The 16157-nt window shown below is 39.0% G+C and overlaps 1 protein-coding gene across 1 annotated transcript in view; it reads left to right on the top strand.

Annotated features, from left to right (window-relative positions):
- PKD1L3 (polycystin 1 like 3, transient receptor potential channel interacting) overlaps positions 1 to 16157 on the top strand; it is a 60575-nt gene that overhangs the window by 42521 nt on the left and 1897 nt on the right. Inside the window, 5 exon segments of the mRNA XM_079907891.1 lie at positions 2636 to 2729; positions 4997 to 5137; positions 6057 to 6242; positions 8481 to 8596; positions 15520 to 15621. Coding sequence (XP_079764017.1) covers positions 2636 to 2729; positions 4997 to 5137; positions 6057 to 6242; positions 8481 to 8596; positions 15520 to 15621 — 639 coding nt within the window.

Raw genomic sequence — 16157 nt, 5'->3', positions numbered from 1 at the left:
TTTGAGCTTATTTTTGTGTGAGGGTGTGTTCTAACTCACTGATTTACATGCTACAATCCAACTTTCCCAGCACCACTTGCTGAAGAGACTGTCTTTTCTCCATTGGATATTCTTGCCACCTTTGTGAGAGATTAATCGACCATAGGTGTGTGGGTTTATTTCTGTGCTCTCTATTCTGTTCTATTAAGCCATATGTCTGTTTTTGTGCCAATACCATGCTGTTTTGATTACTGTAGCTTTGCAGTATTGTCTGAAGTAGAATGACTAAAATATCGATAATACTAAATGCTGGTGAGGACGCAGAGTAACTGGAAACTCTCATTCATTGGTGGTAGAAATGAAAAAATGGCATAGCCACTTTGGAAAGCAGTTTACCAGTTTCATACAGTTATACAGTTACCATATAACTTAGTAATTGCACTCCCAGTTGTTTACCCAAAAGAAATAAAAACCGGGACTTCCCTGGTGGTCCAGTGGTAAAGAATCTGCCTTCTAATGCAGGGGACGCGGGTTCAGTCCTTGGTCAGGGAACTAAGATTCCCACATGCCGCAGGGCAGCTAAGCCCATGTGCCACAACTACTGAGCTCGTGCGCCTCAATGAGAGAGCCTGCGTGCTGCAAATTACAGAGTTCATGTGCCCTGTAGCCTGCGCACCACAACTAGAGAAGAGAAAACCCTCACGCCACAACTAGAGAGAAGCCCACGTGCCTCAACAAAGACCCAACACAGCCAAAAATAAGTAAGTAAATAATTAAGTAGAAATAAAAACTTATGTTCACACAGAATTGTGTGAATATTTGTAGCACCTTTATTCATAATTGCCAAGGATGGGACTTCCCTGGCAGTCCAGTGGTTAAGACTCTGCGCTTCCACTGCAGGGGGTACGGGTTTGATCCCTGGTCAGGGAACTAAGATCCCACATGCCACATGGTGTGGCCAATAATAATAATTATAATTATAATAATTGCCAAGGATGGAACCAACCCAAATGCCCATCAGCTGATGAATGGATAAGCTGTGGTACATCCATACAGTAGACTACTCAGCAATGAAAAAGAACAAACTACTGGTACATGTAGTGACATGGATGAATCTCAGATGTATTATTGTAAGTGAAAGAAGCCAGTTCCAAAAGCATACTTTATGATTCCATTTATATGACATTCTGCAAAAAGCAAAACCTACCTGGATGAAGAATCTTTCAGTGGTTCCCAGAGATGGAGGTAGTAAAAAGGGCTGATCACAAAGGGGCAGCATCAGGGAATTTTTGGGGGTGATGAAACTGTAACGTATCTTGATTATAGTGGTGGATACTCTGTGTATTTGTCAACACGTAGAATTATACACCAAAAAGAGTGTTTTTTTAATGTGTGTAAATACATTTTTTAAAGCTAAAAACCTTTGTTATTACAATGGCTAAAAACTGTAAAAAGTTCCTCTTCACTGGTCAAATAACTTAGAACAGTAAGATTCAATTTTGCTTTTAAAAATGGCAAAGGAAAACAAATGATAATACACAGTGATACCAGGGAAAATGGGCACTTAATGCTGGTTGAGGAAAATCTGGCAGTATACAGTAAAAGCCTTCAAATTCTGCATCCCTTTGCTGAGTAAGTTTCATTTCTAAGGATCTATTCTGAGAAAATTCAGAGTGGTTTATAATAATAAAATGGCAACAATTTAAATGTTCAAAAATAGGATATTGCTTAATATAAGACAGCCATATCTGTGTAATGGGATACTGAGCAGCCATTTAAAATGTTATAGAAAATGTAAGGATGTGGAAAACTGGTCCAGATATATTAAGACAAAAATGATTAATGGATGTATTCCAAATTTTTTAAGTTTCTTAAATATCTCTGTTTTTGAAAATTTTTATAATAAATGTATATAAGTTTTTAAAAGTTGGAAAGTATAAAAAGAGGAACAGGAGATGGAAACCAGTGTGTTAGCTTAGCTATCGGTATTGCTAAAGTGCAGTTTGGTTGAACTCATGGCCAAGTGTACTTTTTAGTAATTTCCCCTCAGATGTAATGCTTGAGACAATCCACTAGAGGGCGACTTTAGGTCTGCAGAGCAGACACACCTGGAATTGCCACATCACAATAGGGGTGTGTGGCAACGGGCCGGAAATACTACTCTTGTCCTTTGTTCTCTGAGGACTGGAGCACTTTCCTCCCCTCCCAGGAAATTTAAGGAGCGGGGGATACTTGTTTCCCCTAACAGAGGCTTAAGGTCTTACTCAATTCTAAGATTCCATGCCTGCTTCAGCAAAACTGGCACTTTCAAAAATATTGCTTCTTCAGTCTAGCACATCAAAGTTGTTCCAAAAACAGGTGTCAGTGAACACCTTATACAGATCATCACAAATCATTTAATAGTTTAAACTTTCCTAGCCAAGCAGATTAAGGACTACAAGCAAAAATACAAAGATTAACATTATATCAACCACATCCTCATGGTTATGCAAAAATAATTATGAATTTACTTAATTCTCAAGTTTTCCATAAAAATAAAGGGCCAAGTCACTGAAATGTATTAATCATACCCACCTTCACCTTTACCTAACAGCGCCACCTTCTTGGTTCCTGTAATATCTGCTCATTAAGTTTCTTCTCTGACTTTCCTGTCTAGGTGATCTTCCTCACATTGTTTCACTCACTGCTGCTGAACAGGATGCTGTGCTTCACAAAGAGAAGGAACATCAACAGGATCTTGGCAGTCTTGGGTAATTCAAGTAGTTCTAACTAATATCTAATTTTGCAAATAGCAAATTGTATCAGAACAGTGGGCTCCTAGCCACCTCACTGGCTCAGAGGAATCTATCCATTCAGGATCTTGTCTCTGACCAGCTGTTGCACCTTCTTCCCAGCCCAAGACTAACCAGTGCGTCACCAACACTCTTTGTGATCCATCCCTCCTTAGATCTCTCAATGCTTCTACTCTTCCCTGTATTCTAGATTCCTTCTTAGTGTTTCTACCTTTGAGCCCCAAGTGCTGATTCCAACTGCTCACCCTCTGTATCTGAATGCCTGCAGGTATCTCAAATTAAACATGCCCCAAGCAGAATTATTTGCCTGCCCCACAAATTCACTTCTTTACTCTGTCTTCTCATTTCAGTTAATAGCATCACCATTCTCTAAAAACATAATAATCCTAAATCCCACCCACCATTCAGTCACCAAACCTGAGGGAGTCTACCCTCTAAATAACTGACTAGAGCCACTCATATTACATGGATGAAACTCACAAACACAAAGATGGCTGAAAAGCAAACTGCAGAAAAATTAACACATTTTTTTAACATCTTTATTGGAGTATAATTGCTTTACAATGGTGTGTTGGTTTCTGCTTTATAACAAAGTGAATCAGTTATACATATATCCCCATATCTCATCCCTCTTGCATCTCCCTCCCTCCCACCCTCCCTATACCACCCCTCTAGGTGGTCACAAAGCACCGAGCTGATCTCCCTGTGCTATGCGGCTGCTTCCCACTAGCTATCTGTTTTACATTTGGTAGTGTATATATGTCAGTGCTACTCTCTCACTTCGTCTCAGCTTACCCTTCCCCCTCCCCGTGTCCTCAAGTCCATTCTCTACGTCTGCGTCTTCATTCCCATCCTGCCCCTAGGTACTTCATGACCATTTGTTTTGTTGTTGTTGTTGTTTTTTCTTTTTGTGGTATGCGGGCTTCCCACTGCTGTGGCCTCTCCCGTTGCGGAGCACAGTCTCCGGACGCGCAGGCTCAGCGGCCATGGCTCACGGGCCCAGCCACTCCGCGGCACGTGGGATCTTCCCGGACCGGGGCACGAACCCGCGTTCCCTGCATCGGCAGGCGGACTCTCAACCACTGCACCACCAGGGAAGCCCGACCATTTGTTTTTTTAACACACCATTTTAATCATGCAAAACAATGCATGTCTTGCTTAGAGACATATTTTTTAATGAAGAAATGCATAGGATGATACACTCCAAAATTTAGGAGAGGATTAGCTCTCTGAAGGAAAGAAGGGATACCATCACAGAGGTACACAGCGGATTTTATCTTGGCAATCACTTATTTCTTAAACTGAGTGGTGGGCACGCTGCTAAGGGGTTGGTATCTTATTCCTTATGAGATTGAAAAGTTAGTAATCTGACTATAACTGCCTTCCTAGCCCTCATTTCATCTCTCCGTCTCTTGAATTGCTGTTCCCTCTACTAAAATGACTTTTTTCTTGTCCTTATCCTTGTCCATCTAGAGAATTCTTTCTGACTCAATATTCAAAACAGATGTCACATGTCACTGCCTCTGGGCCACCTTCTCTGAATTCCTCAGGGAGGTTTTTCTTTTCAGTGATCCCTCAGCATTTGGTTCTTACAGGCTGACAAGTTTTAGGTCATAGTCTAACTCCCTTTCTCTCTCCGTCTTGATTTACGTGTCTCTATATTCTTCTGCTTACAGTGTGGTCTGGAGACCAGCAGCGCTGGCATCTCCTGGAACTGTCAGATATGCAGAATCTTAGGCCTCACCCCAGAAACTGCATTTTAACAAAATTCCAGGTCATCCCCTGGCACATTAAACTTTGAGAACCACCACTCTGGAACAGTGCTCCCATCGGGTGGTCCACTGACTAAAACTGTGTTTCTAGTCCAAGATAAGTACAGAAATTGAGAATAAGCATTTAGAAACTTTTAGAGCAGTTGGGCAGACTAATTTTAGGCCTATTGAATCTAATTTTCAAAATGGTTCTTGTATTTTGTAGGCCTCTGTTCTATGTCATTTTCTTAGTAATTCGTTTTTACTGTATTTTTACAAAAGTATCAGTCCCTGATGGATTGGAAATTTTTTTTTTAAGTCTTTCATGATAGTTTGGGAAGGGCTGCTTAGAGAGCTTTATTCTCTATTTCAACATTTAACAGGAGATACTCATAGAAGATGCTCAACAAATGTTGATGAATAACTACTTAATGAAATATACCCTTTTTTGGCCTATATTTGAATTTTTGACAGCAAGATGTCCTTCATCATTACCCGGTTCAAGAGATGAAAACAACCCCATCTGCGTAGCCCCAGCTATGAATGGTCCAGTTAAGCGCCCAGAAAGAACCTTGAAAGAGAAGAAATTCTTCAAGTTGACAGGAGATATTTTGGGTATGGAGAAAAAATGGTAACCTATTGATACAGCAGCACATTTCCCATCAAGAAAAGGGGGAATGAGAATTAAATGGAAAATATAGAAGAAGGGTGGAAAACTATTTTAAAATATTCACCTCAAAAAATTCTGGATTCCCTTAAGCAAGGCTGTAAGGTGAATGGAAGGACTCCTGAACTTGGAATCTTGAGATCTAATTGTGTGTTTCAGTAAGTCACTTTCTCTACCTGCAGAATGTAATAATGAAACTTGATCTACATCGCATGGTGGAGGGAAAATGAATATGCTTTGAAAAATAGATGTCCTGGGAATTCCCTGGTGGTCCAGTGGTTAGGACTCCGCGCTTCCACAGCAGGGGGCACGGGTTCGATCCCTGATGGGGGAACTAAGATCCCACATGTCACGCAGCATGGCCAAAAAAAAACTGCTGTCCTGTAAGTGCAAGGTAACTGGTTCAACACGTCTAGTGTTTGGGTTATTGGATTCTCTGGACCAAAGAAGACAAATTCTGTTTTTATCATGCCTTCCCTTCTTGTGAACACAGACAATCTATAGATAACTGGGGAGGGGAAGGGGAGGAGATGAAAGGAGTGGTCTGGGGGGACATTTAGACCTAAGAACTAAAATACAACACTTGTGTGAGATTTTATGTATCTTATTTTTAAGTAAAATTTCTGATCAGTGGCAGAGTAATTCTGGGAAGGATATATGTAGATATCTATAGATATATAGAGAGATATTGCTAAGAGCCAAATGCTTTTGCTTATCTGTTTGAAATTATTAGGTTGAACCATATCAAATTGCCAACTTTTGACTGTTTTTGACCTGTAAAAGTCGGTCAGCTTAGGAAAAAATGAAGAAAAACATAGAGGATTTCTAAGCTAACTACTCACCTGTGATTTTCTCTTCTAAAACTAGTACAAATACTCTTCCTTATCCTGTTGATGACTGCAGTCTACTCAGCACACAACTCCAACAGATTTTACCTCCGTCAAGCTATCCACAAGAGCTTTCCTTACCGCTTCTCAGAGATCAAACTTCTTAAGCATTTCTACCCCTGGGCCAGTAGCACCGTCCTTCCTAACCTGTATAGGGATTACAGAGGTAAGAACACAGTCCTGGGGCCCAGCCCTGCAAATGTGGGGTGCAGTTGGTTTTCCAAACACCCCTGCAGTAACCCATTAGAACACTGGAGAAAGGTCCGCTGGCTTTTTCAAAATGACTGCACCTCTGTGGGCACCCAAAGGTCCACTCCCAGGGCCCCATCTAAGCAGGTTCAGGTGTATGTCTGTTCACCCAAGGGTGATCAGGCCCATGAAGGCTGATTCCCACTGATGAGTTTCACAAGAGGCTGATAAACAAAATTGAGACTTTATTCACTAACAACATGAAAAGTAATTGGAGTGACCCCTGGGACTGGTTGCCTCCTTGTGAAGGAGGGAACCACATGTAGCTGAGAAGTTTGTTCTATAAGCACAAAACCACGAAAACAGTGTAACCAGAAAGATCTCCACACCAGATGATATTTTGATATATTGCCTGATGTGCAGTCATTCCCAAGTCTGTGATGTGTCTGTGTAACTTTTCTTGGTTATCCAGTTCAGTTCCACGAATATGTAGTGAACACCTAGTATGCTGGGAACTGTCCTAGGAGCTAATAAAATGATGGACATTACATGGTTTGTACCCTCAAAGAACCTCACCATCAAGAGGAGTTAGTATGGGGACTTCCCTGGTGGCACAGTGGTTGAGAATCCAGCTGCCAATGCAGGGGACACAGGTTCAAGCCCTGGTCCGGGAAGATCCCACATGCCGCGGAGTTAACTAAGCCCATGCGCCACAACTACTGAGCCTGTGCTCTAGAGCCTGCGAGCCACAACTACTGAAGCCTGTGCGCCTAGAGCCTGTGCTTCACAACAAGAGAAGCCACTGCAATGAGAAGCCCGTGCACCGCTACGAAGAGCAGCCTCCGCTCACCACAGCTAAAGAAAGCCGACGCGCAGCAACGAAGACCCAAACGCAGTCAAAAAACAAAGAAAAAAAAAGAGGAGTTAGTATGAATGCTTGGTTTTTTTTATATAATTTTTTATTTTTATTTTTTTCATTTGGCTGCATCGGGTCTTAGTTGCAGCACGCAGGATCTTTTCATTGCAGTGCATGGGCTCTTCATTGCGAAGCGCAGGCTTCTCTCTAGTTGTGGCACGCAGGCTCAGTAGTTGCCACGCTCAGGCTTAGTTGCCCCACGGCATGTGGGATTTTCGTTCTCTGACCAGGGATCGAACCCACGTCCCTTGCATTGGAAGATGGATTCTTAACCACTCACCCACCAGGGAAGTCCCAGTATGAATGCTTCTTGTTCAGTATCTTTTCACCAGTTACCAACACCTTGCCATATTATAACTTTATATCTTATTAAGCTGTATTCTAGAAATTGTTACATTCATTAATCTCAGGATTGGTGGCTTTCTGTTGGGATTTGGAACATCTCCTAGGTTCCTGAAAAAAATCTGAATGATATGTTCATCTCAGCAAACATGTATAGTCGTTTTTTTAAAATTAATTTTTATTGGAGTATAGTTGATTTACAATGTTGTGTTTCTGCTGTACAGCAAAGTGAATCAGTTATACATATATCCACTCTTTTTTAGAATCTATTCCCATATAGGTCATTACAGAGTACTGAGTTCCCCGTGCTATATAGCAGGTTCTTATTAGTTATCTATTTTATATATAATAGTGTGTATATACAATCCCAATCTTCCAATTTATCCTTCCCCCACTTTCCCCCTTGGTAAGCATAAGTTTGTTTTCTACATCTGTATAATCTTTTCTTAAATGTGTACTTGTTGCATTTAAGAGTTTTAACAGATGGCAACTTCTGTACCTTGCGTGTTGATTCTTTCTAGTTGAGTTTTAAATGGTGACAGTTCTAGGTTGAGGGCATATTCTGTTTGCAGTCAGTAACCGTCTATACTGACTTAAATAAAAAGTGAATCAGACCCTGGGTGGCTAAGGCTAGTGCCATCACAATAAGACATGTTCTCCTCTTAGACTCCTTTGCTTTACAGTATAGTGTTGTGGTCCAAAGGCGCAGACTCAGAAGGCTGCCCAGACTGCCCAGGTTCACATCCTTGCTCTCCACTTACCAGCAGTGTGTTCTTGGGTAAATTACTCAACCTCCTGTGCCTCAGTTTCCCCATCTGTACAATGGGGATAATCTTAGGACCTACCCTGTAAGATAGATGTGAAGATTAAAACCTTAGTAGATCTAACTGCTTAGAACAGTGTCGGGCACATACTGTTCGGTCGATGGGTGTTAGCTATTGTTATTAACTGGGGCAGTTGGAGCTCTGGTTGTACTAGAACCACAGAGTTTACATGAGTTACCTGGACATACTAAGGAAGAGCAGCAGCAATCTGCAGATGTAGATAATGAAATAGAATTAGGTAGATATGGGGTAAACAGCAGTAAAAATTGTAACTAACATTTTTTAACTCTTCAACTGCTAAAAAATTTTCGCTTTCAGAATTGATGTAGCCCAGTCCCATTAGTCCACTTGTTTTCAGGAATATTGAAGCCCAAGCCATTCATGGCAGATAATCTGTATCCTGTAAATAAATCTGTATCCTATAAAAACAGAACTTTCCTAAATAGCCTAGTCCAATGTTGAAACACATTTAGGGAAGAATTTTTTTTGTAGGATTTAATTAAAATTCCTCTTGCAGCAATTTAAACTTTATCTCTTTTGACTTTCTTCTGAGGTGAAAAAACACTAATCACAATTCTAGAATTGCACAGTTTTTATTTAAGAAATATAAAGTAAGGCCATCTTTGAAGGTTAAGTCACCCTTTACCTTTCTCTTTTATCTTCTGCAGGACCCTAGGTCCTTTAATAACCTACTGCAAACCTCTCCCTGCCAAATTTTGTAACATAATCTTTTTCTTTCAGGTTAAAACATTTTTCATAATTAAAACATGAATATGTAGAAAATCCATATGTACCATGATGTATATTGTGCAACTCTCCTTTATCCCCTGATCCCCCTTCTCCCTTTCCTAGAGGCAACTACAGTCCCAATTGATTATACAGACATACCTCACTTTACTGCATTTCACCTTACTGCACTTCGCAGATACTGCACGTTTTCTTTAACAAACTGAAGATGTGGCAGCCCTGTGTCAAGCAAATTCATTGGCGCCACTTCTCCAACAGCATTTGCTCACTTCGTGTCTCTGTGTCACATTTTGGTAACTCTCGAAATATTTCAAACTTTTTCATTATTATATTTGTTAGGGTGACTTGTGATCAGTGATCTTGGATGTTACTATTGCTAAAAGAAGGCTCAGGTGATGATTAGCATTTTTTAGCAATAAAGTATTTTTAATTTAGGTGTATGTACATTGTTTAGACATAATGGTATTGTACACTTAATAGACTATAATACAATGTAAACATAACTTTTTTTTTTTTTTGGCCACACCGCACGGCCTGTACTATCTTAGTTCCCCAACCAGGGATTGAACCCGGGCCCCAGCAGTGAAAGCGCCAAGTCCTACCTAACCACTGGATAGCCAAAGAATTCCCTAAACATAACTTTTATATGCACTGGGAAACCAAAAAATTCATGTGACTTGCTTTATTGCAGTGGTCTAGAACCAAACCCATAGTATCTCCAAGGTATACTTGTAAATTCTTTCAGAGGTAATCTATACATTTGCAAATACATTAGATGATAAATAGCAGCATACTATACACATTGTCATGCCTTTTTGCCTTTTCCCCTCAATTTGCCTGGAGATTGTTCCATCAGCATATATAAAGCTGTCCCTTTTTATGTTTTATTCATTTACTATATAGTACGCCATTGCGTGGATGTACCATAAGTTTTATGACCAGTTCCCTATTAATAGACACTTAGATTGTTTCCACTCTTATACTGTTAACAATAATACTACCATTTATACCCTTTTACGTATGTAATTTCACTCATGTGCAAATATATCTGTAAGATAAGTACCTTGAAAAGACTTGCTAAAAATGTATATCCATTTTTCATTTAGAAAGATATTGCCAAATTGTTCTCCTCAATTGTACCAATTAATGTTCCCATGAGCAATGTATTAGATCTGCCCACATCGCCAACAGTTCAGTGAACATTGGTGTTTTCATACAATACAGGTAACTCTGAAATATACAAAAGGTTTGCGACTGCACTCATGAGAAAATGCAAGTTTAAACTAAGGAACCGTTTTTCACCTCTCATATGGACAAAACTTGCCTCTGCTCTTGCCCTTCTTCATTCCATCTTCCCCATATTATTTTTTTACAACATAAATGTGTTTTGTCCCTGTTCAAAACCTCCCAATGGATTCCATCATACTTAAAAGCCCAAACCCTTTCTAAAGTTTACTCTAGGGCCTTCCCTGTCCAGAGCTGTAGCTACATCTGTTACTTCTCCTACCCTCATTCTGACCCTCATTCACTCTTAATTCAGCCACACAAGCTTCTGTGCTCTCCTTAAACACGATGCACATGCTCTTGCCTTGGAACTTGCTGTTGCCCTGACGTTTGCATTGGGAGCTCCAAACTTTATTAGGGTCTTTCTCATAAGCCACCTCCTCTTAGAAACCTCTAATCATCCTGTAAATAAACAGCACTGCTCCCTCCTCACAGAACACTCTCTATCCCCTCTTCCTACTCAGTTTATTCTTTTTTTAATTAATTTTTTATTTATTCATTCATTTTTGGCTGCGTTGGGTCTTCGTTGCTGTGCGTGGGCTTTCCCTAGTTGCGGTGAGTGGGGGCAACTCTTCTTCGTTGTGGTGCGCGGGCTTCTCACTGCGGTGGCTTCTCTTGTTGCCGGAGCACGGGCTCTAGGCGCGCAGGCTTCAGTAGTTGTAGCACGCGGGCTTAGTTGCTCCGCGGCTCAGTTTTCTTCATAGCACAATTATTACCTGAATATTGTTTGGTTATTGCCTGTCTCCCTCCCTCTTCAAATGTGAATGCTCTGTGGACAGGGACTCTTGTCCACTGCTGTGTTCCCAGCACCTAGAACAGGACCTGGTGTATGTGAGCACTCAATACATACTGATTGAGAGAAAGAATGAATCAGTGTCATTCTATAATTTTTGCCCATTTTTCATTGGGCTGCTTGGTTTTGTTTGCTTGTTTTGATAAATGGGAGCTTTTTATGTATTAAGAGCTCGTTCAGTTGTAGAGATTTAGATATTTATACAGAAACAAAATAAGGATTTATAAAAATTAATTTAGGGAATTGGTAGCTTATGATGTTCTATCTGGGAGTGTGGTATGCTTTTTCTATTCTCATCTGCATTTGTATCCCTCAGTAATATTAAATTCTCTTCATATAATTCTTGCACATCTCGTTAGGCTTATCTTTTGTGGTCTATTGTGAATGAGATTTTATTTCACTATAGTTTCTAAGTAAATATTGTTTGAATATATGAAGGCTATTGATTTTATTATATTTAGTACCCAGCCAGCTTGCTTAATTTTTTTGTTAAGTAATAGTTTTTAGGTTCTCTTTTCTCCCCAGCTTTATTGAGGTACAATGGAGAAATTAAAATTGTATATATTTAAGGTACAATGTGATGTTTTGATATATGAATAAATTGTGAAATGTCTACCACAATCAAACTAATTAACATATCCATCACCTCACACGGTTACATGTTTTGTTTTTAGTGTGATAAGAACTCTTATTCTCTAAGCAAATTTCAAGTATACAATATATTAACTATAATCTATAAACTATAATCATGCTATACATTAGATCTCCAGGACTTATTGATTTTAAAACTAAAAGTTTGTATACTCTGACTGACATCCACCCATCCTCCTCCCCACCCCAGCCCCTGGTAACCACCATTCTACCCTCTGGTTCTGTAAGTTCGACTTTTAAAAATTGCACTTATAAGAGATCATACATGTTTCTTTGTTTGGCTTATTTCATATCTTCACTTTCGTGAATAATCCTGCTATGAACATGGGAGTGCAGATATCTCTTCAAGATACTGATTTCATTTCCTTTCAATATATAGCCAGTAGTAGGATTACTGGATCATCTAGTAGCTCTATTTTTAATTTTTTGAGGAACCTCCATGCTGTTTTCCATAATGGCTGTACCAACTTACATTCCCACCAACAGGGCTCCTTTCTCCAAACCCTCACCAACATTTGTTATTTCTTGTCTTCTTGATAATAGCCATCCTAACAGTCATGAGGTGATATCACATTGCAGTTTCGGTTTGTTATTTCCTTGATGATTAGTGATTTTTACATATACCTGTTGGTCATTTGTATTTCTTTAGAAAAATGTGTATTCAGGTCCTTTGCCCATTTTTTAATCAGGATGATTTTTTTTTTGGTATTGAGTTGTATGAGTTCTTTATGGATTTTGGATTTTAACCCCTTATCAGATATATAGTTTGCAAATATTTTCTCCCACTTCATAGGCTGCCTTTTGTTTATTGTTTCCTTTGCTGCACAGAAACTTTTTAGTTTGAGGTAGTCCCACTTGTTATAGCTTTTGTTGCCTGTGCATTTAGCGTCATATCCAAAAAACTGCCAAGACCAGGGTCAAGAAGCTTCTTCTATTTTCTCATAGGAATTTTGCAGTTTCAGGTCTAAGGTTTAAGTTGTTAATCCATTTGATTTTTTGAATATGGCAAAATAAAAGTGTCCAACTGCATTCTTTTGCATGTGGAAATCCAGTTTTCCTAGCATTATTTGTTGAAGAGACTAGCCCCATTGTGTATTCTTGGCACCCTTGTCATAGATTAGTTGGCCGAATCTATGGGTGTGGGTTTAATTCTGGGTTTTCTATTCAGTTCCATTGTTCTATGTATCTGTTTTTATCCCAATATCATAGTATTTTGATTACTATAGTTTTGCAGTATAGTTTGAAATCAGGAAGTGTGATGCTTCCAGCTTTGTTCATCTTTCTCAAGATTATTTTGGCTATTCATGGTATTTTTGTGGTTCCATACAAATTTTAGGATTTTCTCTATTTCTGGGGAAAATGCCACTGGAATTTTGATAGAGATTGCATTGAATCTGTAGATCACTTTGTGTAGTATGGACATTTAAACAATATTAACTCTTCCAATCCATGAATGTGGGAAATCTTCCCATTTACTTTTGTCTTTTTCATATCTTTCATCAATCTCTTATAGTTTTCATTGAACAGATTTTTCACCTCGGTTAAATTTATTCCCAAGTGTATTATTCTTTTTGATGTTATTGTAAATGAGACTTTAATTCCTTTTTCAGCTAGTTGTTAGTGTAACAAAATGCAACTGATTTTTGTATTTTGATTTTTTATTCTGTAGCGTTACTGAATTCATTTTTTTTAACAGGTTTTTGGTGGAGTCTTTAGGGTTTCTATATATAAGACCATGTCATCTGCAAAGACAGTTTTACTTCCTCCTTTCTTATTTGGATGCCTTTTATTTATTTTTCTTACCTAACATCTCTGGCTAGGACTTCCAGTACTGTGTTGAATAGATGTGGTGAGAGTTGGCATCCTTGTCTTGTTCCTTATCTTAGAGGAAGAGCTTTTCACAATTGAGTATGATGTTAGCTGTGAGCTTGACATATATGGCCTTTATTATGTTGAAGTACATTCCTTCTTGCCTAATTTGTTGAGAGTTTTTATCATTAAAGGTTGTTAAATTTTGTTGAATGCTCTTTCTGCATCTGTTGAGATCATGTCTTTTTTTTTTAACATCTTTATTGGAGTATAATTGCTTTAAAATGGTGTGTTAGTTTCTGCTTTATAACAAAGTGAATCAGTTATACATATACATATGTTCCCATATCTCTTCCCTCTTGCATCTCCCTCCCTCCCACCCCTCTAGGTGGTCACAAAGCACCAAGCTGATCTCCCTGTGCTATGCGGCTGCTTCCCACTAGCTAGCTATTTTATGTTTGGTAGTGTATGTATGTCCATGCCACTCTCTCACTTTGTCACAGCTTACCCTTCCCCCTCCCCATATCAAGTCCATTCTCTAGTAGGTCTGTGTCTTTATTCCCATCTTACCCCTAGGTTCTTCATGACGATTTTTTTTTCTTAGATTCCATATATATGTTAGTATACGGTATTTTTCTTTCTGACTTACTTCACTCTGTATGACAGACTCTAGGTCCATCTACCTCACTACAAATAACTCAATTTCGTTTTGTTTTATGGCTGAGTAATATTCCATTGTATATATGTACAATGGAGATGTTTTTAATCCTTCATTCTTTTAATATGGTGTATCACATTTATTGACTTACATGGGATCTTAGTTTCCTGACCAGGGATCGAACCCACAACCCCCTGCAGTGGAAAATACAGAGTCCTAACCACTGGACCACCAGGGAAGTCCGAGAATTTAAAAGTTTAAATGTTTGATAGAATTCACCCATGAAGCTATCTGGTCCTGGGCTTTTCTTTGTTGAGAGGTTTTTGATTACTGCTTCAGTCTCCTTACTTATACTTCATATGTTCAGGTTTTCTGTTTATTCATTATTCAGTTGTATGTTTGTAGCAATTTATCCATTTTTTCTAGGTTATCCAGTTTGTTGCCGTGTAATTATTCCTAGTAGTCTCTTATGATCCTTTGTATTTTTGTGGTATCAGTTATAATGTCTCCTCTTTCGTTTATGTAATTTTATTAGAATCCTTTTTCTTTTCTTGGTTAGTCTAGCTAAAGGCTTGTCACTTTTGTTGTTCAAAAAAGCTAACTTTTTTTTCTGTTGTCTTTCTAGTCGCTATTTCTGCTCTAATCTTTATTACTTCATTTCTTCTTGTAACTTTAGGCTCAGTTACTAGTTCCTTGAGCAGCAAAGCTAGGTTTTTTATTTGAGATTTCTATTAATGTAAGCATTTATTGCTATAAACTTCCCTCTTAGAACTGCTTTTGCTGCATCTAGCGTCTGTCTTTTCCTAAGTTCTGTAGTCTTGGAATCACATTGCTTCCCTTACTTAGAAAAGGTCACTAAATGGAAAACCATCAGTTCAAGTTGGCAATGAGTTTTGGAGAAGACAGTGGAGCTGGTTTTAGTTGTGTAGGCCCATAGTTAACTAGCAGTATGATAAACTCAAGACATTTGTTTCATCTCTAAAATGGGGATAACATTTAGTTCACAGGATGAACTATATGAAAGTCAAATTTATATGAAAACACTGTAATTACAGAAGAATTCTATGTAGTTTTTAGGCATAGCAATTTGAATGGCCACTAAGGAACTTCCTTAATTTCTATTCCATTGTTTCTACCTTGACCTCACCATTATCAAGCACCTCAGGACCCAAAGAAGTGCAGTCCCCTCTACTGCTCTCCACCCCCATCTGATAGTTCTCTCTTTTTCAGTTTAACCTGCTGTTTGGATGGAGCATCTCTGACTACCGAACTTGTCTCAGTTCAGCAGTGACTGTTGTTGGTCTCCTGATGGGAATCTCTCATCACAAGGAGGTAAAAACCCTATTCCTGGTTTCCCTGCAGAATTCTATTTGGCTTAATATATCAAACAAGGGGAGAATTGCTTATAAGAGCAGCCCCTACTGTACCACTGCATACTGGAAAAGGGAGAAACGTAGTTCCTTTGCCATTATTTTATGGTATTACCTATAGATACTGTATAGCTTTTGAGTGGCTGTTACCTTCAGAAATCCTTCCTTTCCTAAGCACATAGTCCCACCTTTCTCACTTCTTCTATCCTTAATCTTACTGCCAAAGACACTGGGCCTGAACTTGTGTTCTCACACCTGGCCAGATTAACATGATTGCTACTGCTTTCTCAACGGCCCTTTGAAGGGTACAATTGGAAGTGACTTAAAAAAGAAAAATTAGGGAGGTACAAGTCCAGAAAGAACTGCAGTTATTTCTGTTTATAAATACTAATTTCAGAGAGGCTGTTATTTTCTCCCAGGAACTACCTACACAAATCCCTTTCTACTCAACATAAAAAATAAAGTAGGAAACCCAGGTGAGGTTTTGGGTTCCAAACA

Source organism: Stenella coeruleoalba, assembly GCF_951394435.1.
Source record: "Stenella coeruleoalba genome assembly, chromosome: 20".
Lineage (NCBI taxonomy): Eukaryota > Metazoa > Chordata > Mammalia > Artiodactyla > Delphinidae > Stenella > Stenella coeruleoalba.
The sequence above is the reverse complement of the archived record's forward strand: the minus strand, read 5'-3'. Positions and strand labels throughout refer to the sequence as shown.